General features: G+C 55.2%; 7 protein-coding genes across 7 annotated transcripts; 4 read left to right on the forward strand and 3 right to left on the reverse strand.

The window, feature by feature from the left end:
• Window positions 1-222: 222 nt before the first annotated feature.
• On the forward strand, window positions 223-2,983 carry MONBRDRAFT_39216 (uncharacterized protein; the record flags this gene model as incomplete). The annotated part of the gene is made up of 8 exons (XM_001750528.1): window positions 223-815; window positions 914-1,025; window positions 1,299-1,466; window positions 1,809-1,925; window positions 2,080-2,273; window positions 2,413-2,454; window positions 2,571-2,697; window positions 2,782-2,983. 8 exons carry the CDS (start codon window positions 223-225, stop codon window positions 2,926-2,928), a joined length of 1,500 nt encoding a protein of 499 aa, XP_001750580.1. The 3' UTR covers window positions 2,929-2,983.
• A 97-nt stretch (window positions 2,984-3,080) lies between these two features.
• Window positions 3,081-4,975, reverse strand: MONBRDRAFT_39217 (uncharacterized protein). The gene is made up of 3 exons (XM_001750562.1): window positions 4,751-4,975; window positions 4,213-4,422; window positions 3,081-4,094 (listed from the first exon to the last, which is right to left on the reverse strand). Exons 1-3 carry the CDS (start codon window positions 4,934-4,936, stop codon window positions 3,603-3,605), a joined length of 888 nt encoding a protein of 295 aa, XP_001750614.1. The 5' UTR covers window positions 4,937-4,975; the 3' UTR covers window positions 3,081-3,602.
• A 2,268-nt stretch (window positions 4,976-7,243) lies between these two features.
• Window positions 7,244-8,575, forward strand: MONBRDRAFT_12673 (uncharacterized protein; the record flags this gene model as incomplete). Its single annotated transcript, XM_001750529.1, has 1 exon — window positions 7,244-8,575. One exon carries the CDS (start codon window positions 7,244-7,246, stop codon window positions 8,573-8,575), a length of 1,332 nt encoding a protein of 443 aa, XP_001750581.1.
• A 2,060-nt stretch (window positions 8,576-10,635) lies between these two features.
• On the reverse strand, window positions 10,636-11,070 carry MONBRDRAFT_12674 (uncharacterized protein; the record flags this gene model as incomplete). The annotated part of the gene is made up of 1 exon (XM_001750563.1): window positions 10,636-11,070. The coding sequence occupies one exon, from the start codon at window positions 11,068-11,070 to the stop codon at window positions 10,636-10,638; it is 435 nt and encodes a 144-aa protein (XP_001750615.1).
• A 542-nt stretch (window positions 11,071-11,612) lies between these two features.
• MONBRDRAFT_34631 (uncharacterized protein) lies at window positions 11,613-12,397 on the forward strand. The gene has a single exon (XM_001750530.1). The coding sequence runs from the start codon at window positions 11,617-11,619 to the stop codon at window positions 12,205-12,207; it is 591 nt and encodes a 196-aa protein (XP_001750582.1). The 5' UTR covers window positions 11,613-11,616; the 3' UTR covers window positions 12,208-12,397.
• Window positions 12,398-12,883: 486 nt separating this feature from the next.
• MONBRDRAFT_12676 (uncharacterized protein) lies at window positions 12,884-15,285 on the reverse strand (the record flags this gene model as incomplete). Its single annotated transcript, XM_001750564.1, has 3 exons — window positions 12,884-14,245; window positions 14,334-14,438; window positions 14,752-15,285. The coding sequence occupies 3 exons, from the start codon at window positions 15,283-15,285 to the stop codon at window positions 12,884-12,886; spliced, it is 2,001 nt and encodes a 666-aa protein (XP_001750616.1).
• A 3,220-nt stretch (window positions 15,286-18,505) lies between these two features.
• On the forward strand, window positions 18,506-21,175 carry MONBRDRAFT_34632 (uncharacterized protein; the record flags this gene model as incomplete). The annotated part of the gene is made up of 11 exons (XM_001750531.1): window positions 18,506-18,676; window positions 18,785-18,878; window positions 19,084-19,139; window positions 19,325-19,396; window positions 19,508-19,722; window positions 19,823-19,908; window positions 20,002-20,201; window positions 20,269-20,673; window positions 20,801-20,909; window positions 20,985-21,062; window positions 21,138-21,175. 11 exons carry the CDS (start codon window positions 18,506-18,508, stop codon window positions 21,173-21,175), a joined length of 1,524 nt encoding a protein of 507 aa, XP_001750583.1.
• Window positions 21,176-21,334: the final 159 nt, after the last annotated feature.

Below are 21,334 nucleotides of genomic sequence, written 5' to 3' on the forward strand. Positions count from 1 at the left end.
CTGGCGCTTTGGTTTGCCCCTTCGGCATGCGAATCCCAGGCGCACGCCCGGCTGTTAGTCAAGCGTGCTCGCGCCAATGGTGCGGTGGTGCCCGACGTCCCCGCAGCTGATATATTGAGTGCGCCGTTGCCCGAGCAGCTTCAGGTACGGTGCATCCCTGCCGTGTTGGGCACCAGCGAACGATGGGCAAACGATAGATGGACGATGTAGCCGTCGCTCACGATGACTCGGCCCCGTCTAGCGCAGCTCGTGGTGGTCGTCGGTGAGCGGAATGCGACGCGCCAGCTGGATGCAGAGGCCCTGGCGCGTGCGCCGCCCACCATGGTCCGTCGCACTTGGTTCCAGTCTTGCCTTAAAGCTCAGGCACGCTTGCCTTTTGCCGGCTTTGAGTATGCTCCCTCGCGTCTACTGCCCACCGAAGCCGCAGCGCGCGAGTTGGCGCGGGCCGACCAGCAGGACAGCCTCGCCAAGGGCGCCACGGGAGCCGCTGCAATTGCCAGGCGGGAGCTGGAGCGCGCTGTAGAGGGGTCTGGTCGACCCTTTGGCTATTGGAGCAGCCGTCTGCCAGAGGAACCTCGCCCAAGGCTACCCTGGACCACTGTCTTTGACGCCTACGAGCGAAGCTTTCCACAGCGCTTGGCGGTGCGCCAGTACTTTTGCTACAACTGTGGCCAGCGTGAGCACAGTGCCCGCACCTGCCCACAGCCATTGCGTGGCACACATGGCAACACTTTCCAGCTACACACATGTGCTTGGGTTAACACCAACCTACCACCAGGCACCTTTCGGGAGGTGCCAGCCCGCATGCGCAGCAAGTTGGTATCCTCTCCTTTTTGTGTTACCCTCTGATTTTCCTGTATGGTCCGCGCACAGCGACGCCTGATGGGTCTGATCTGTCTCAACTCTGTCACAGATTCCTCTGCGCCCGTGATCACGACCTGAATGCGGCTCCCAACCCCAACGTACACATCTTGTCAGCTCTGGAAGACATGAAAGAGCTCCTCTACGACCCCCGCATTGATAAGGTTGGCCTGTGCTTGTGCAGCCAAATGTTCGGACCGGAGGGAGCAAACACAGCTCACCGCCCCAATCCGCCTTTTTTTTTGGTGTGAAAATCACGTAGGAAGGCCAAATGAAGGCCATGCAAACGCAGCGCACGATCACCATGGTGCGTCGGTCGCGGACAAGGCAGGGGGCGAGCGAGACTCGAATTGAGGCGTGTCGCAAAAGCAAAAACAAAAAGAATGGAAACGGGGCCGCCCTGACGTCAATGATTGTCTGTGTGATTTGGTACCCAGTTACGTGGCGTGCGAACCAAGATTACGACGACTGATGGCTTGGAGGACCTGCCTTTTATCGGTGCCAAGACGATTCGCAAGATTGAGGATATTTTGGAAACAGGAACGCTGGAGCGCCTTGAGCATGCCAATACGGAGAAAATCCAAGCCCAACGCCTCTTTGCTAAGGTCAAGTCTGGCGCGTCTTGGCTTGACCGGCCTTCTTTGGCATGTCCTGACTGTGCTGAGCCTTGACACGCCTGGGGTTTAGGTACATGGCATTGGACCCCGTACGGCGGAGCAACTCGCTAGTGCAGGGCATCGAACGCTGGACGACCTGCGTCAACCCGACATGGTGCGCACTCAGCTCTCAGCTCTTGTGCGACGGCTTGTCAAAAGTGCTTTTCACAACAAAATATTCGCTGTACTCACGTGCACTTGTCATGCACCGTTGTGGCGGGACAACTCGTGAAGTGGCGAAACCTTTCGCCTACGCAACGAATTGGCGTCGAGCTGTTTGCTGATTTGCAGGAACGCATACCGCGCAGCGAAGTGGACGACATGGTGACTCTGGTGACTAGCACCCTCCGAGATATCGATGCTGACGCTGTGGTGCTGCCTTCGGGATCTTACACTCGGGGACGACAGGTACTAGCCCTGCCTTGCGCTGCACTGCGCCGCTGACTGAAACGGCATCGCGCAGCTCTGCTGTGATGCCGCTGGGCTGAATTTTTGACCATTAGCGAGAACTCGATGATCTTTTAACGCATGCTCTTTCCGTGGCATATGGCCTCACTGGTAGACGTGCGGGGATGTCGACTTTCTTCTCACCCATGGGGATCCTCGCCGCGTGCCCCACCTGCTGGCGCCGTTGCTGCATGCGCTCAAGGCAACCAACTTTTTGACCCATGACCTGACAACAGTAGACGCCGCTTCGACGGGCACTACAGATTACGGTGGGGATGATGACGATGCCGAAGCACGAGACTACATTGAGTGAGTTCACTAACATCAGCCGTAACGGTATTGAGCAGGCTGGCGATGAATTCGATGCCCTTTCTCTTCACGCTTTTTTTGTTTTTTTGCTTTTTTTACCACCTTTGATCGACCGCACGTCCCATCTGTGTCATTGCAGCAAATATATGGGCGTGGCTCGCCTACGCGGAGGTCTCCATCGGTTCGTATGGTTTTCGAGTGTGCAGCGTAGCCCGTGTATTGAGCAGGACGTCTTCTCTCTATCTTCTCTCCATGTTCTGGTGGGATCGGCCTCACTGTCCGATTGGCTGTCGTCAGACGTGTCGACTTTATTGTCTTGCCGCCCCACGAGTGGGCCTGCGCGGCGCTGTATTTTGCGGGCTCGGGCACCTTCAACCGTTCCATGCGCCTTTTGGCGCGCAAGGCAAATTGGAGCCTCAATCAGGTTCGACTGGAACCGGTCAATCCACCCCAGGTTTACTATGTGTGCTCAACATTGACTTGGCATTTGGCATGGCTCTGCTCGCAGCGCCATCTCATGGTGGCAGTCAAACGAGATCGAGAGGACGCCAATACCAAGACCTTTGCCGGGTTTGTGGTACCGTGTTTGGATGAATATGATATCTTTGCGTGGTTGGGGATTGAGTATCAACCACCACATTTGCGCAACGCGTGATTTTATGGCCGAGAGTTTTGTTTTGTGTCCCCGAGTTGAAAAGGTATATTGCTCCATTGACCAACCAGACTCGTAGTAGCACTCACCATCACTGCTGCTCAGAGCCGCCTGGCGTTGAGACTAACAGCAAGAGAGAGGAGGGGGTGGGGATTGATGCTGGTTTAAATTGTTTCTTTTTTTTTTTATTGTTCAAGATGAGAGAGGGGAGAGGTCACAGGAAACAAGAAGGCAAGGTCCCACACGATCAAGGTTGTATTTGGTTGACAGGGAGTGAGTCAACAAGCTGGGGGCCAAGGGTGGGGCGCTGCCACCAACGACCGCCAAGCAGGATAAGCATACACGAGGTATGAACACCAGAAGCACAACACCAAAAAGAAACAAAAGAGCAAATCATGGCTCACGCATGCGCGGCCGATGACTCATACTCGGTGTTTCAGTCTGACGTATCATGTTGCTTGGTGCCCCCAAGCGCTGCTGACCACCACCTGAACAGGCAAAAACATGACAAAAAAAAAAAAAAAAAAAGTGGAATAGAAAAAGAGTAGGTAAAGGGGAGGAAGGACAGGGTCGAAAATACAAATCTTGAACCTGAACCGACGCACGGTAGAGGGTACCTAGACACTACCAAGGGCAGGCTAGAAAAAAGAAGAATGGTCTCGAAGAGAAGGAGTCATCTATTGCTTCTTGACAAGCTCGTACACATCGAGAACAAAGTCATCGGGGAACTCGAAGTCAGCCAGTTGCTCATCGAGCGAGCCGGCGAAGACATCATCCGAAGGAGCAGCCTTGGCCAGATCGTAAATGGTGGTGGAGAGCTCCTGATCGCGAATGCCAACAAAGTTCTCGAGAAGGTCGTCCACCTTGGTGATGATACCCGACACGGCATCCGAGGGGACATCCTCGACGACGGCGGCACCGTTGTGCTTCATGCGGAGCGTCTTCTTGCCGGCGCTGGCAGCAACGTTGGGCTGAGCACCAGCGGGCTTGGCGCCACGGCCAGCAATCTCGTCAAACGACTTCTTGGGCTCAACGCAGATCATGGTGAATTCCGAGCCAATGGGGATCTCCTTGAGCATGCGGGCAACCTCAAAGTGACGGCAGCCGTTGAGGTCGGTGCCGTTGATCTTGGCGATGTGATCACCGACGGCGACGTTGGCGACACGCGACTACACAAAGGGAAAAAGATCGGACAAGCCAGGACGATGAGCACGACGAAAATACAGAACAAAGATTTAGGCGCGGATCCTCTTCATTGGGGGAAAAAGAAAAGAAAAAACGACCAACCATGATGCTGTCCTCGCGGATCTTCTTGATAAAGGCGTAACCAGCACCGTTGTCGGAGATGGTGAGGCCGAGGGCAGGGCCATCCTTGATGACCTTGACGGTCTTCTCGGTGCCCTTGACGTGAGCAAACAGAAAGTCATCAAGACCAATCTGACCGCCCAAAAGGCGGGTCATGTCCACCTTGTGCGTGTTCAGAGTGCAGTACAGAATCTATTTGCAGCGCAAAAGGTAGCGATAAGATATAAGCCGGGCATCAACAGGAATGCAGCTTTTAAATGCTTTTGTTTGTTTGGTCTTTTCTTCATGGTCTTTTCTTCCTCGTGCATGCACGGGGCTGTTAGGCCTCGCAGATGAATTAAAACGATGGGATAACCCTCTCCCCTTCCCTTGCTCGCTTGATCTCTTGGGAGAAAAAGCGTGTCAAGAAACGGATGTGGACTGATCCTTTGGGGCTGGTCCTGCCCTCCCCCCCGCTTCCGGGCATGGGTGATGGTCACTGATCAGGAGAGCACAAAAGAAAGATGATTGTTGGACTCACCTCAGAGGTCTGGATGCCAAAGGCCTTGGCGATGGACTCGTACAGCTGCTTGACGTTGGTAAAGTCGCGCACCTGCTTGGTCGGAGAGCCGTGGGCCAGCTGGCAGTGGAAGACCATGTCAAACTGCTCAGCCGCAGCGGGGGCACCGCTGGGGGCGGCGGGAACGGGGCCAGACTTCCGGGGCATGATGGCGGTTGTGAAAAAAAAAAAGGAAGGGAAAAACACACGAGCTGTCCAGCAATCTACATTTACGAGGGCAAGGGAGCAAGGGGGAGGCAACAAGATGAGTTTCTTCTTGAAAAAGGACGAACGCCACATCGCGCTCCCAAAACCAAGGCAAGGCATTCCAAGAGAACAAAATGAACGAACGAACGAACGAACGAACGAAAAAAAAAATCAAGTGTTGGGTGACCAAAACAAAAGAAAAGACAAAAAGGGCATCGCCAAGAGGTCAACAAGAAGTGATCGCGGCAAATTCCCACACAACCATCACAAGAGGCATCGAGTTACCCCGTGGCGGGATCACTCAAAAAAGCCACGTCGCTGTCCTTGTCCTGACTGCCTTGCCCACGTCAGCGTCCGTCCAGCGCAAGCAGTGCAGTGTGTAAGTGCAGCGCAGCACTTGTAGTATCAGTGGGCGACACCATGGCAGTGAGAACCAGCTCATGCCCGAGCCAGTTAGTTGCCCGTCATGACCACGGGCCCCCACCACACAGCAGCGCGAGCAGGCCACCAAGACCGAACGACATGGCGCAGAGGCAGACCAACACAGACCCAGCCAGACCAAACGGAAGAGGCACCCAGAGCCAAGGGAGGCAGAGACAGAGACCGAGACAGAGAGACAGAGAGAGACGGAAGCGCGCGCCGACCGAGCCACTAACCAAGAGGAAATGACACCTCCAAAGCTACAACTTGCCTACTGGTGGACTTTGCTTTGTCTCTTTGTTCGTCGTTCTCTCTCTCTCTGTCTCTCTTTGTTTCTCTCTCTCAATCTCTTTCTTTCTTTGTCTCACCTCTTGTCACGCTCTCTCTCACTCTCTCTGACCAATTCATCTCTCCCTCTCTCTCTCTCGCTCTCTCTCTCTCACACTCTACCACACATCTATCTTCCATAACCCTGCACCGAAGTTTGAGTGGAGCAAGAGGGAAGGGCCACGAAGACCAAAGACACACCATCTCACAGACCCTTTGGACACGACGATCCCCCAGCCAATGGAGCGGCGGATCGATCCTAAAAAGGGCAGCCGGCTCACGGCGATCAACCAACTCGCCCCCATTGAAAGCAGAGCTTTTGCTTATGGCGCACTGGGTGAAGGGGGCGTTACCAGTTAATCAGTAGTGAGACAAGAAAAGGCCAAAACGTAAAGCCACAAAAATCCCGCCCCGTCTCTTCAGAATTTTGACTCTTCTTTCGACTGCTTATTGTTCCTGCTAGGAGCGGTGGTATGCACACACAAGTGTGGCCATGGCAAGGCATATCTCCTCGTACAGTTGCATATAGGTGTGACGACGACGGTCAGGATTGTTGGCTCTAGTGCGGCCAAAGAGCCACCTGGTGCAGGCCCGGCCATCAACGGCAAGCTCAAAAAGGTCATGGACAAATGAACGGACCAAAAGCGACACGCTCGGGCGCAACACGCCACGGCTGCCATTTGCGCTGGGGCAGCAGCCATTTTGCTATGGTGCTATGGGTGAGCAACAAGGTCCGCCACCATCTATCTGGAAGGGTCGATACGAAACAACACACAAAGGGATGAATAGGCCTGAACGCATAAATCCGGCTTGGATGATTGTCATCCTTTTAAAAAAGTCACCAAAACTGCAGAGGGTTCAAGTCTCGTTCACTTGTCATCCTTTTTCGTCCCAAACAATATGCTGACATTATCATCTGACAAACACAACCAGTGTCATGACAACCCCTTCCCGATACGGTGCGATATAAACTCGATATTTACCAGCACAAGCTTAGTTAGCGTTTGGCATGATATCAACTAAAAGCCCTGTATCATCTACATAAAGTGGAAACGCGGTGATGTTGTGCACCCACAACATCCACACATGTACCTCTGGAGGTACCTTTAAATCCATCATCACCCAATTCTCTCCATTCCCATTGGCCATCGCTTTATCAGGTTCTGCTTGTAATCCATCTTCTCTGAACCCGCTGCAGCCGGTTGCTGTGTTCACCGACACACACGACGGTCCATCATCACACTTCAATTGATGCGAGCTCGTCTGTGTTCCCTCTGGAACGGCCCTGAGCTGGGCTCTGCTCCCTCTGCAATCAATTTGTTTGCTCGGCGCGCAAACACACACACACACACACACACACACACACACACACACACACACACACACACGCACGCATGCACACGTTCAGTTGAGTGAGGCATCACGTGTGTGCGCGCGAGGGGTGGCCCGACCATCACCATAGTAGCCACCGCTGCCACGAGCCATATTCATGCTTGCCTTCCACATGCGGCCATCGGCGTGATGGGCGGCACAGACGATGATATTCCACCCCGCCCGCACCCCACACAAGCCGCTCCGACCCCCGACCGAGACGCAGATTCCAACCAACCCCCAACCCCAGCACCACCCGTCGCTTCGCTGCCCGCCGCACTCGAGGGCCCAGCGCGACCAAATCAGACGGCGGTGGCCTCCCCGCACTCCCCCCCGCATTCCGTCCTTTTGAGCGCCCCCCATCTTGTTCTAAAACCCATGACCGCCACCCTTGTGCTCGAAGCCGCTGGCGATCCCATCTCTCCCAGCCCACGACCCAAGGCCGCTGATCCCAGTCGTGGGCAACCCACCACCATCATGGCTCCGACCATGCCTCTGGCCCCACCCGATCGCGACCGGTTTCAAGCCTGTCATCACTCCCGCCACGGTCTGCCAGCGCTGCACGAACCCCAGACCCCCTTACCCAGCCCCTCCTCGAGCCCCACGCCAAGCCCAGGGCATAAGCTGCACAGTGACCTGTCCGAGCTGCTGCTCGTACCAGCCCCCGCTAAATCTTGCTATGCTGGTGCCACCTTCCAAGTTCAAGTTCTGCACACTCGACATACACCCCAGCTCATCTGGCGCTCCTCCATCTATCATCCGCTGCTGCGCGCCCAGGCCCCCGTCTGTCCGTGCCTGCTTCGCGGGCCTCCTGCCAGCAGCACTCTTGGACCTCATGCCAAAGCCGACCTCCTATGTCACCTCTCCGCTGTCCTGGCTGCCCCGGAACTGCTCAGGCCCTGTGCGTCCTGCATCGTTAACCAAACCGCCTATCTCGAAGCTCGTACCGACCTCAGCTTTTTTCGGCGCAAGGCCAATGCCCATACCCCGGGCACTGACCCCCTCCCTGACAGCGAGCTTCGGGCCGCGCCCGCCGAGCCGGGACTCGACCTTTCAGCCCTGCTCACCACCGGCACTTATAGTGACCTCAAAATTCTGGCTGCCAACAGCAAGATCTTCCGTGCTCATCGCACAGTCCTGGCCGCCGTCTCCCCTCGCCTAGCCCTGCAGTTTCGAGTTCGCGCTGACGGGGGCAAGCTCGTCGTACCCTATCACCCCGTCGTCGTCGCCCGCTGTCTTCAATTTATCTACTCGCGCGCCCTACCTCCGCCCAACTTTCCCCCGCAACACTGGTCCGCTCTGGCCCAGCTGGCGGCCGAATGGGGCCTGGACTCCCTCCATCGGTTTGCGTGTGCTGCTGAGCAGCTGCTAGTTCACAGAGCGTCCCCCCTGCCCTCGCCGCCGGCCGTGCCTGCACAGACCCCCCTCGCACCCTGCGGTCAAACGGGCCTCGATTGTCAATGCATGATGTGTGACCTTTGACCCCTCGATCGCCAATTTTTGGCCTTTTGCGCAGCTCGTTGACTTTTTCGCTTCGGTGGTCTGAGACCATTGTTGTCCGCTGTTGAGCCCTGTGATTCCTTTGATTGACGTTCCGACTTGCCTTGTTCATAGTCGTTTGGGCAGCAGCTGTGGCGTGACCCATCTCTCTGGTTTTCGATGTTGTTGCATGTCCTCTCGTTTGTGTTTGACCCGTGTATTCCCTCGTTCCAACGACGCTTAGGCCCGACTGATGGAGAGAGAGAGAGAGAGACAGACAGAATTCCTGATTAATCGAATCGTGCTGTTTCCAGCCTCTCAAGACTTACCGTCGCCCTCGTCATGCGTTGTCGTTAAGCAAAGCAATCCCCGAAATCACGGAAGGACGTGAGAAGGGCAAGGGCAAGTGAACTAACAGGCCAGGTCGCAGAGCCAGTGCTCTCCCATTCCCATCGTCTCACAACCTTGCGAAAAAGATGCTTAACAGTTCGTTCGATGTGCTGAGAGCTGCGTAAAGCAGGGCGACGGCTGCAAGTGCAAGGCCCGAGCCACATTGACCAAGTGGTACAGCAGAGTTCGTGGCGCAGAAGCCGGTGCACCAATCAGCAGCGCGCGATGGTAGAGACGACAATCAAAGCGCTTCAAACTGCCCACCTGCGCCCGTCGCCATCACACCACAAACCTGTATCAAGTGACAGGCCTTGAACACATCAGCATCAGAATAAGCGTCGGTTCGTACCCCATTTAAAATACTATCGCGCGGAGCCTTGGGTAGATCACGAAATTGCTCCCTCGCCAGCAAAACATCAGCCTCCACCTCAGCCCGCCATGCTCTGCCCTACACACATGTGAACGTGTGATACCCGCCGGATGTTAGAGATTGCTCGCTGAAGCCGCAAGTACACATGTGATCCACTTACCGGTGCCCACAAGGCTACGGACCCACCCATAAGTACCTTAGGCGGTTGACTCGCGTAACACTGTCGTCACACCAAAGCAAATCAGGATGGGACATGTGAGCTTGCAACGCCCGGTGGCCCTGCTTTACTACGACACCTGAGTGGCGATGTATCAATGAAACAAGTCAAGAAATTCATCTGAGCAAGCCGTTCCCCTTGACCGCGTGCAATACCGTGATGGGGGCGGACAGCTGGAGGGATTGTAGCTCAAGTTGATCCGCCTCTGCAGAGCGCCGGCGGATGCAAGATGAGGGAGTGCAGGAATAAGCAAAGCAAATAAGAATGTGCGCCATCGAGAGACACAGCCAACCTTCAATCAACAAAAGCAGGGCGGGTTGCATCAAGTGGGAGGTCGCAATTAGATTCATGCTGGGGGAAGGGCGAGGGCAGACGCCCAGCTCACGCAAGAGGTCACCCAGTGCGTTCACAGCCATTTCCCATCCCTCGGCTTGAGACGCCGGAGAAAACGTGATGAGTCGTTGTTGTTCCTGAAAGTATGTCAACAACGGCTCAACAGCAGTTCTGATGGCCACAAAGCGCCGCCAAGAACGACGTACAGCCTCCTCCTCCTGATATCCCCCGGATGCAAAAACAAGCAAAAAAGTGTTCATGGACCAGCAAGCCAAGCGTCACAGCAGGTGCATGCATGATCCACAATGGGGCGAGAAAGTTGGCTTACACGACTGCGCGCATGGACTGCAGCTGTAGTCGAGCGACTACAAAGGGGTGTTGTGTCGGAACTACAACGGCCCGCAAGGGCCGGATGAAGGGGTGCTTGGGCATGCAGGGCTGCAAAGCAACTGAGCTTCTGAATAAAGGTAGATTCACACCACCAGTTTGATCAGAAGCGTCCCTCCCCCGCTCGCTCCTGGCACAGGGCGCTTGACCAGAACCAGCAAAAGGACGAGTGTCGTACGGTTTGATTGATATGGGCAAAGGACAAGGCGGTGACGTTGGCAGCACTCCAGGCAGGATGCTGTAACAAGGAGCTCAGGTCTGGCAGAAGGTCCAGCACAACCAAGGCGCCAGGACGGAGAGGCAGGCTCGCAATGGCTGCTTGCGCTTGGGTAAACACTAGAGTCTAAGTATCGCGGGCGCTATCTGTCAACTGTTGGCCAACACGGGCTGGGGTGCAGAGTTGGGAGGGGTGTGGGATATGACGACAGCGAGTCGACGCACCAAGTCAAAGTCAATGGCTGCCTTTGTGTCGCGCAGCGCAGCCAGCAGTTGAGAGGTTGAGAGACCCGTCTGTTTGCCAAGATGGGCCAGGACCAGGCTTTGCACGTTGATGATAGTCGCATCAAAAGCTGCGGCCAGATGTGCCGCCAGCTGCCCCTTGTGACTTCCAGGGCCACCCAGCAAACAAATGATGTTGGGCGCTGATCCACTCAAGTTGCAGGTGCGCACGAGTGCCCCACATGAAACGGGTGCGCGCCGCGTGGAGATTGCCGAGAGATGTGAGCGGTGCCGGGGCATGTGATCTTGACCGCCATACAGGAGGGGCGGCGGTGGTCGTGGCAGGCTGGCTTGGCAGCCCATGCTGGCGCTTGCTGCGAGCACGCGGTGCGGCAGGATCAGCCCTTCTGGCTGAGTGGTGGAAAGCGCAGCAAGCCGACGGCCCTGATACTGAGCCCGCAAGACCGGAAAATGCTGTCAAGACCAGGAATAGCATGTCCGCGCTTACATCGTGCCTCAAGTAGGACGTGGCCGAGGATTGGGAGCTGGCATTACTCTTGCCGAACCCGAGCCACCACGCTTGACCAATGTCTTTATCTTCCCACCCCTTTCCCCCACTGTTCTCCGCATGGCCTGCGCTGCTCTTCTTACCTTAAGGAGAGGGATCACCAACGCTTACCTTGACATGTGAATCGAGGGATCGCCAAAAGACACTGTACAGTCCCGTAGCGCACGACTGTCCGCAGTTTTTCATCTGGTGCCGCTTCCACACACACACACACTCTCTCTCTCAGAATGAAAAGTCTGACAATACCAGAACATCTGACATGCTGATATTTGTCATGGGGCGGTTTAAAAGTATAATACATAATTCGTCTGGTTGTGGTTGCGGTGGGATTTCACGACAAGATGGAGGAGGAGTTTACTGTGAACGCGGCGGCGGCGGCGGCGGCGGCGGCGGCGGCGGCGGTTGGGGGAACGACCTGGAGCGATGGCGATGTGGCTGCGCTGACGGAGATTGTCAATGAGGCTTATCGGTGGGGGGAAGGGAATATTTGGGAGGAGCCCTTTCATCGGACCGATGCTGGGGAGGTGCGCGAGCTGTTGGAGCGGGGCAAGCTGATCTTGGCGCAGCCTCAAGGACAGCAGCGTCCTGTGGGCTGTATCAAGTGCGAGGTGTTTGAGGAAGATGGCCGGCAGGGAGCAGAAATTGGCTTCTTCGCCATTGATGCTACTCTCCGTCGCCATGGGCTGGGTAAGCGCTTGTATGCTGCAGCCGAGTCGCAAGCGCGCGCTGCCGGCTGCGCGTTTATGCGGCTGTACGTCCTTGATCCTCTGCATTGGGACCACCCCATGAAGGAGGCCCTCAAAAGGTGGTATGGTCAGCTTGGCTTTGCCCTGACCGGCTCAAGCGCAGAGCTGCCTCTCGCCGGTCGACTCAACAACCATCTTGCCACCGAGGCCCGCCTCATTGTCATGGAGAAACCCTTGCACACTTAAGCTTCAAGGAGGCTGTGCCTCACACTGTCTCCCAACCACCCCGCCTCGCCCTGCTCGACACCTGTTTGAGTGGCCTGCTGCAGGCGAGGAAGAAATTTGACAGTGTCTATCTAGGATTTCCATACTCAAAAGGTTGGGGACGCGAACATGCCGCACCCTGGCCCCGTGATCTAATCGAGCTTTGGCCCATATGCTGGTCACAGACCTTACCACGTCTTGTGTTATTGACGGCACTCACTTGACTTGACATGCGAGGTGAATGAGAAGAGGGTCAATTAGGTCAACTGTGGGGTCTGCCAGCTCTCCGCTTGAAAGGCATCACAATGAGTCACATTGCCCGGGCTCAGCCCGCCGGGATGCTTCACAACGCCCAGAACAACAGGGTAGGGGGAGGACAGTAAAACAAGCAGCCACGCACGTGGAACATGGCATGACCTCACAGGAGTTGAAAACGCAATGCAAGCAAAAACAGAAACGCAATCAAGGCAGGATCACACCAAGACCACACACGCAAACAACCACCGCGCTATGGAATATGCTAAAATGGGAACAAATACTCCACACACACACACACACACACAGCGTAGACGTCCAGCGAGCGAGGAGCAATTGAGCTGGACCGCTTCAAGCCAAGGAGGGCCTCGAGTCGAGCTGTTGTCATCCAACCTATCAAGCCTTAGAGACGGTCGGCTGAATCCCCCAAAGCGGCGCTAGGATTCAATGGTAACTGCTCGGGCATCGGCCAGCCGGCTCCGCTGGCGAGAGGAGTGCACATGTCACCTGCTCCATTTGACGGCAAGCCGTAGCTCAAGGGTACAGGCCAAGAGGAGGGGTCAGAAGCCTCTGAGAGCGGTGTGTTGATCCCCATGGCCTGCATGCCTTGGCCCAGCGGGGAAGCCTCCCCGCGCCACGTCTGTCGTTTGAGGTGCTCAAGAGGCCCGTAGTAATTACTGCTGCCAGTCGTCAAGGGTACGAAGAAGGCGCTTTCCGAACCACTGCCGTCAAACGACAGCGGTGTCGAACGTGGCGGCAACATGTACCCGCCTGCTCTGCCCATGGATGTAACGTGTCGGGCGTCTCCGGTTTGAAGCATGCCCTGCTGCTGATCCATAGCAGATGCCCCACCGTGAGCCGCATGCATGCCTTGCATGGGCGGCATGCTCTGCATGCTCTGCATGGGTGGCATCCCCTGCATGTTCTGCATGGGTGGCATCTCCTGCATGTTCTGCATGTTCTGCATGTTCTGCATGGGTGGCATCTCCTGCATGTTCTGCATGTTCTGCATGTTCTGCATGTTCTGCATGTTCTGCATGTTCTGCATGTTCTGCATGTTCTGCATGTTCTGCATGGTCTGCATGTTCTGCATGGTCTGCATGCTGGGGCCATAACCGGGGGGCACGTGGCCCATGGGCATGCTGTACATGGGTGGCATCTGTGGCACAAAGGCCGGCGACATCATCATATTCGGGTTGCGGTACATGAAGGTATGGGGCATGTGCGGGTTGACAAAAGCTGGCATGGACATTTGCATGGTTGAGCTCGATAGATTGCGTTCGTGACGGCTGCTCTTGTCTGTGCGCATCGTACCACGACCGGACGAGCTGTCCCCATGGCTGCCATTTCCAGAGCCGCTGGCGGTATTGTCAGACGGCGGTGAACCGGACGACCCGGCATGACTCGATGTTTGCGAAGATGTGTTGCTGCGACTCTTGGTCGACACATGGGAGGACGTGCTCGACAGGTCCAAATGCTTTTGTTCGTGACGCACGACGTCACGATTGTTCCGAAAGACCTTGGCGCAGAATCGACACGTATAGTCACTGCCGTGGATGCGATCAAGATGTGCAACAAATGCAATGAGCAGAAAATGCAATGAGTGCAGATCTGGTGGGCGTGTGCTGACGCTGAGAACGGTGGAAAGAAGAAGCACAAGACTTTGGGAAACGAACCGTTCGTGGATCTTTTGGTGCCGTGTGAGTGCGCCCCGCTGTGTAAAACGCTTCTTGCATCCTGGGTGGCCACAGCTGTACGGCCGCTCCTGTCAAGTGGCAAGATGAGCAAGACATGATTGGCATGCTAGTATGTCAAATCTGTAGTCCGTCTCAATACAGCAACAAAGGGCCTACCCCGGTATGGGTGCGCTTGTGAACGTCTAGTTGATCCTTGCGATGATACCGCTTGTCGCAAAATTCGCACTGAAATTCAAACTCTTGCGAATGAATCTTCTCGTGCTAAGAGGTTGGTGGAAAGGAAATGATGAGTCAACAAATATGGTGGCGTGAGTCGGGTCGTTGGTCCAGTAAGCGCATCAAATCATGGAGCACGCAGGTGGACTACGTGTATGTGTTGTGCAGTGGACATACTCTTCGAAGGTGTGCTCGACGCCAAAAAGTGCGATGACAAGTCTGTGATACACGTTTGCGACGACGCGGGCGTTGCTAAAGCAATTAGGGCAGGACAGCTACTCCGCGCAAGCCAAACGAGCGGAGCCCAGTGGCTGCAGAGCTGGATGGGGGAAAAAAGGATGAGCAAGCTTCAACATACCGGGCAGGCGAAATGGCCGTCAGCATGTTGCTGAGCATCAGCATCATCTGGTAGAGCTTCATCGTCTTTTTCATCGTCGCGCTGATTATCGTCGTCATCGCTCTGGGTGCTGTCTTCGCCCGAAGAAAAGGGCTCGGTGCGTTTCTGCGATTCAGGCACAGTTTTGGCACGCTTGGCCAAGCTTTCGCCATCAGCATCTCGAGAAGCAGAAGAGTTTGAGCCGGTTGCAGACGTAGTCGTATTTGTTTGGCCAGCAAGATTTGAGGCGGAGCTGGGTGATGAGCTTTCACGTTCGGAGGAACCATTGTCGCTATCAGAAGAAGAAGAGGCCTGATTTTCCAGGGCTTTTGAATCAGAGGAAGAGGAGGTATCCGTGGTTTTGTCCTCGGGACTAGCAACCTGGGGGGCAGACCGGAGCTGGATGCGTGCAGCCTTGGCGGCTGCTTGGCTCGTATCATCTGGCGCGGAGGTAGAGGCCGCTATAGAGCTCTGTGGTGATGGCACATGCCCTCGAAGCTGTGGAGAGGAGGGCATCACAGCGATGGTTTGTGGTGGAGGCAGAAAAGCGCCGACGAAGGTCCTCGCTGGTACTTTATTGGGGAACTGGCCGTCTACTGGGGCCACCCCAAACGAGGGGACCTCAAATTATTAGTGACTGCCCTTTGCAGGGTGTGGCTACGGAAGCAGGGCAAAGGGGGCTTGAAGCCGACCACTGCCAGCAAAAAAGGGGGTTGGTATCAAGGGCAGCACCAAAAGCCCGCCTGGTTGAGGGCAGAGGATGGTGGGTGCTCTGCGGCCAACGGGTGGAGGCAGGAGGGCAGGACGACGACGACGACGACGAGCAGTGACGACGGAAAAGAAGGGGGCTGGTTTCGAAGGCGAAGAAAAGGTTTACGGAACGGTCAAGCGAGGATTGGGAGAGGCTAGGCGGGGGGCTGAAGCGGATTTGAGGATGGCCAGGCAAACGGCAGCCGCGACAGGGAGGGGGGGTAACAGGGGATGCCCGAGCAAAGAGATGAACGCATGAAGATAAAATGACGTTTCATCAGCATGAAGTCAGGAAAACATGGAAGGGGGTGGGAGAGGAGAGTGTGTGCCCACCCCTGTTCCTAGAGCTGACTGGTGAGGATGCAAGAGGTGGATGCTGAGACAACCTCGGATTCAAAGGGGGAGGGCGAGCAGCAAGAATGATCGACGGGGAGAGTTGGCCAAGTGAGTGTCCCGTGAGCGCGTGACCTGAATCTCACGATTCGAACGAAATGACCCAAATGTGCCGGAAGGCGGTCAGAGACGGCCATAGAAGGGAGCCGCGGGGGGCAACCCATCCAACAGGGTTGGCAAGAGGCATCCACCACCACCACCCACCTCTCTTTGCACAGCATGGCTCGAGGCAGACAGCCCCGCCAACAACGCTCACGGGGCATGAGCCTGAGTGTGATAATTTTTCAGAACTGTCAGGCACCCTGAACAAATGTGTCTCCGATAACCCACTACCCCATGTGTACGGGTGTGCATACATCCAAGCTGCTCATGGTAATGGGGCGACCCAATCCACTGTGGCCGATCTTCCATGTTAAGGCCGTTCGTGTTCGTTTGCATCAGGTCAAATGTATGCGTCGGGGTTGGTAAGGACTTGTTGAAAGCCCACATCACCCACAGATAATTCTCTCCTCAATTCTGTTGGTAATGCAAGACGAAGCTGGGTTGATGAAAGAGTGTGGGTGGTGAAAGGTTGGCTTTAAAAGGATGACAATTCCGCGGAAAAGGGGCTTGGTTCTACGAACCGATGATTTTGGGGAATTTGCATCCGGAGTTTTATCGAATTGCCACGCGATGCATCCTTGGTCGAACGAACAACCTTGTGCATGTCGCTTGCTTGCTCATCAACGTGGGCCCGCTCCTCACCCATCACATTGAAAAAGAACGGGTCGAAAAGAAGGTTCGCGCGCCCTGTGCGCTTGCCCACGTGCATGCATGCCGCGACCGCGCGCGCTTTCCGAGGGCCTCAGTCCCTTTTCCTGTTGCCCTTTTCCTCGCGTCGCCCCAAAAGCCCCAGTGTCTCTTCGGCAGTACGATCTGGAAATGGGGGTTTCTGGCTCATTCTCGTCAACTCTGGGCGACATGTCTGAGCGATGCTGAAGCTCAAGAAGCTTCCTCTCAGTTAACATAATAATAAGCACAGGTTTGGGATGATGGAGATGCTTCACGAGAATAATCCGCCACCAATTGTTGGGAAACATCTACAAACTGCGTCAGAACATCATGGACCGCTCCGACACACCCCCCCCGTCAGCAGGTGTTGTCAAGCATTCTTTCCCAAAGTTGGTGAACCCGTTGTTGAACCGTTGGTGCTGATGTAGTAATGCTGGGCGGCACTTGATAGGCCCATGCGCCGACAATTTTTTTGAGGAAAAGCGTGTGTGCGGACGTGGCAGTCGAGGCGTCCTAACCCCAAGCAGGTTCAGGTTTACCAACGAATTACCCTGATCCAGTGGCTCAATGGACACTCCTCCGTGCGCGCCAACCAACAATAGGCAGGAATTGCCGGGCCAACAGCGCGGGCCGACGATGATGAACCGATCAACACAGTGTGGTCGACACTTGAAGCACGAATACAATGTCATCGCTACTGTTGCCCAACTCACTTCCCTTATTCTGATTAGAAGCACAACCATTCTGCACAACTCTGACGCTTGGTTGGAAGCATGGCTCGGAGAGACGAGACGCTTCTCGAGAGTCGAGTGCTAAGGGGCAAGGACGACTACCTGCACCCCATCCCACGAATAAGGCGTTGGAAGAAAAAGGCACCAAGAGGAGGGCGGGGGAGGCAAAGGCGCGGGCAATAATAGATGGGCAAGCCCGGTCACTTACTAGCACCGACTTAGCGAATCCGGCAAGATCCAACCAAGAATTGCGTGGCATGGGAATCGTGCAGAAGATGCATCCTTGACGCCATTACCATGATGCAAGCTGCGACGCGCTCAATTGTCAGATTCTTCCTTACATCGATAATCCCAGTCTGCGAGGAGACTGGTGGAGATTCATTCTCCCTCCAGGAACCCGTTAGGTGTTTGTACAAACTAGCTGTTGTCGTTGCTTTCATCTGTTCAAATTTACCGTCCTATCGTTGAAATCAACTGTTGCTCTTGTGTGTTGTTTATTTGTTGTCGATCGGATTTCCGTTCAGGTCAGTGAAGGCCGTCCATCGCTCGAGCGCCGCAAACCGTCGTCGTCGCCCGCGAGCCCGCGATCCCATCGCCCGCGACTCGTTGCCGTGATTCGAATCGAAAGTGCAGGGGACTGCGTGCTCGTCGTGCTGTTCGATGCGTTTCGTTGGTTCAGTCGTGGTATTGCATTTCTGTGTACCGCGGTCTTTGCGTTCCCTTCTGTGTCCTGTAAAGAAGAGGGGGCGGAGCTTGACATCCAACGGACCGGGATACGCTAGCGCAAGTGCGGCCATACAAAGCACTGACAGCACGCGTCTGCTCATGTACTCGTTGATATGTGCGTCGTGGATCCTAAATAGTGCCAGCCCCACACGCTCCCGACGCTTCAATTGGCACGGACCGCCCCCTCGCCTAAAGTTCCTGCCGGTATGCTGAACTGGCCCCTTGATTGTGAACAAAACTGACCAACCAAAGCACAGCACCGACGTTCCGCTTTCAGCCCACTCTCACCTCGTTGCATTTGACTTCCATATCTTCGCGTCACGCTTAGTCTATTCCTTCCCAACTCTTCAGCAAACCTTTTGATCATGGCTGATGTCAGCGATCCCCGCATCCGCGAAGCCGTCGAGGACGTCCGCAGTGATGTCACCGACACCGATTGGCTGGCCGTCGGTTACGAGGGCAAGAACACCCTCGTACTCAAGGGCACCGGCAGCGGAGGCCATGCCGAACTCATGAAAATGCTTGATGACAGCAAGGTCAGCCCACCACACACAGCACACACAGCACACGGCACCCACGAATGCCTCATCTATGCAACTGTGCGCCATCCGGGCGGCTCTCACAATGCATATCTTATACTCTAGGTCTTTTTCTGCCTGCTCCGACTGGCCGACGGTGACCAAGAATCCAAGCGCATCAAGTTTGTCTCCATCACCTTTGCCGGCGAAAACGTCGGTGGTACGAATGCATCACCATCCTCCAAACCTCGCTCACCTGCACTTGCCCGTGTTGGCTGTTCGGCTGTACCATCGATGCATGATCGTGGTCCACGACTGCAACCATGACCATGTGTTTTCTTGGCCCTTGTTTCTTTTTGTCTAAACCTAATGGGCCTTTGACGTGCCCCACAATCGTGCCTGGCATACCCTGGACATCACAACAGGCTTGGCACGTGGACGTGTCGGTGTTCACGTGGGCTCCATTCGTCCACTCCTCGGCGTACGTTCATGCGGCCACGCACCCACTCTTTTTCTTCTTTTTCAACATGACGCTCGCAAAGTAGTTGTTGCTGTTGTTTCTTTTTTTTTTTTGGTTTTTTTTTTTTTTTGGGTTTTTTTTTTTTTTGGGTTTTTTTTTTTTTGGTTTTTTTCACTCACCACCTCATACGCTCTCGATGACTCTAGCAATGCAATGTCGATCTTTCCGCTGATAACACTCGCGAGTGCTCCGAAGCCATCATCCGCAAAAAGCTCAAGGTCCGCCGCCGACAAAGCTGCTCTCTGGCGCCCTGGCAGTAGCCCTATCTGACAACATTGATCCTCACCGGCCAACCTGTCCGATCAACGCCTGCCTATGATTTCATTCAGGTGGCTGGTGGTGCTGACTACGATACGGGCTCAAATGCATCGGGTTACAAGTCCGAGGCCTCATCCCTCCGCAAGAAGGCACTGCAGGCGTACCAAGCCAAAGAGAAGGAAGGCAACATCAAGAGTGTGACCTATGTCACCTCCGCCCTCCCTTCCACCACCCCCGTGGACCTGAACGGCCGCAAAATGGTCGCTCCTCCCACTGAGGCTCGCAAGTATGATTCCTCCCCATGAAGCACACTGTGACCCATGGCAACCTAGCTATTGACCTCACATACATGCACACTCGCAAACTGCGCCTGTGTCCGGTTGCAGGAACATTCAAGACAACATCCTTGATACGTCCAAGTTTCAGGGTCAGGCATCCACAAGCACCGGCTCGGGCATCCAATACGACGAAGGTGTGGGCGCCAGCATTATCAACCTCAGCCGCTTGATCCGCTTTCTGCCTTTCCCCTTGACCCATGCCATATGCATTTGCCTGTCAATTTCAGATCGCACACGCAAGCCATCCGTCAGCAAGCCCAAAGTTGGGCGCAAACCCTCCATCAACAGGAAACCGTCTGTCAGTTCCAAGCCAGATGTTGCGACCAAGCCCAAGCCTGAGTCGAAGCCCGAGCCCAAGCCCGAGCCCAAGCCAGTGGCCAAGCCCGAAGTGGATAATGCTGACAGCGAGGCCTCGAGCTCACGCTGGGTACGTTGTTTATTTTGCCTTCAACAATCAATTGGACACACTCCCTCAACAATGTTTTTTTTCGCAGAGCATGTCTGAGGGTCCCGTTGTGGAGGATGCTGAAGAACGCCGTCGCTTGCGCGAGGAGGCCCGCAAAGCTCGCCGCGAGGCCAGCCGTGCCAAGTCGGATAGTGATGGCAAGGCTGCCTCTAGCAGTCCCGTCACGCAACGTCGTGAGGAAACAAAGCCTGAACCCGTAAAAGAGCCCGAACCCGAACCCGCAAAGGAGCCCGAACCCGAACCAGAACAGGAACCCGTCAAGGAGACCGAACCCGAACCTGCGGCGGCAGAAGAGCCAGAACCCGTCCAGGTGTCTGAGAACGTAGCTGAGGAAGCGCCCAAGAAAAAGACGACCAGCCTTTTTGATGACGATGAGGATGATGATGATGAGCTCTTTGTGAGTCTGCAGCTGCCCTCTTGTCCTCTTGCATTGGTACTTTGAGCGTGCCGACTTGACCTTCCCCACACCGTGCCCGGGGGCATCAGCATGACTGAACTGAGGTTGACACTTTATTCGTCGGTTTCCTTTCTTATAACACTGCCTCCTTCAACTTTTGCAGGGTGGTAAGCCCAAGGCAACGACCAAGACCAATGGCTCAGCTAAGCTCTTCGATGACCTTGATGATGAATCAACAGTGGAAGATGCCAAAGCCCCTCTCGTGGATCAAGGTTTGGCTTGATCATTGGTCTGCACCACCATACCCGCCCTACTTTTGCTCATAACGGCCTTTGACTCGTACGCAGATGAGGATATCACCATCTCCAGCCAGGTCTTGGCTGAATTCTTGAAAGCGCAAGGCTTGTTGAAAGAGAACACAACCTGTACGTAGTCTGGCTATGCACGCTGTTGCCCTGCCTCCAGATTTCATTGTTGCTTGTGGACGACGCCTTGAGTAGATTCGGCCAAGGAACTACTCGCAATCATCAGCAAGTGATCTTGGACTCGACTGCCAGCAGTCCTCCTCGTCTTTTTTGTCTGATTGTTTTGTTTTGTTTTGTTTTTGTCTCTTTGACTGTTTGTTAACCTTCTTCCTTTTCGTTGTCAATGTGCATGCGCACCCAAACTTCGATGCTAGCCCGTCTTTTGCACAGCC

Source organism: Monosiga brevicollis, genomic scaffold (genome assembly GCF_000002865.3).
Source record: "Monosiga brevicollis MX1 MONBRscaffold_43 genomic scaffold, whole genome shotgun sequence".
Classification (NCBI taxonomy): domain Eukaryota; class Choanoflagellata; order Craspedida; family Salpingoecidae; genus Monosiga; species Monosiga brevicollis.

Excerpts from the sequence above, each read along its gene's own strand:
- MONBRDRAFT_39217 (XM_001750562.1), bottom strand. The coding sequence starts at position 4,936 with ATGCCCCGGAAGTCTGGCCCCGTTCCCGCCGCCCCCAGCGGTGCCCCC. Across the intron at positions 4,423-4,750 it reads TTGGCATCCAGACCTCTGAG|ATTCTGTACTGCACTCTGAA; the intron begins GTGAGTCCAACA and ends CGCTGCAAATAG. Across the intron at positions 4,095-4,212 it reads TCCGCGAGGACAGCATCATG|TCGCGTGTCGCCAACGTCGC; the intron begins GTTGGTCGTTTT and ends CCCTTTGTGTAG.
- MONBRDRAFT_34631 (XM_001750530.1), top strand. The coding sequence starts at position 11,617 with ATGGAGGAGGAGTTTACTGTGAACGCGGCGGCGGCGGCGGCGGCGGCG.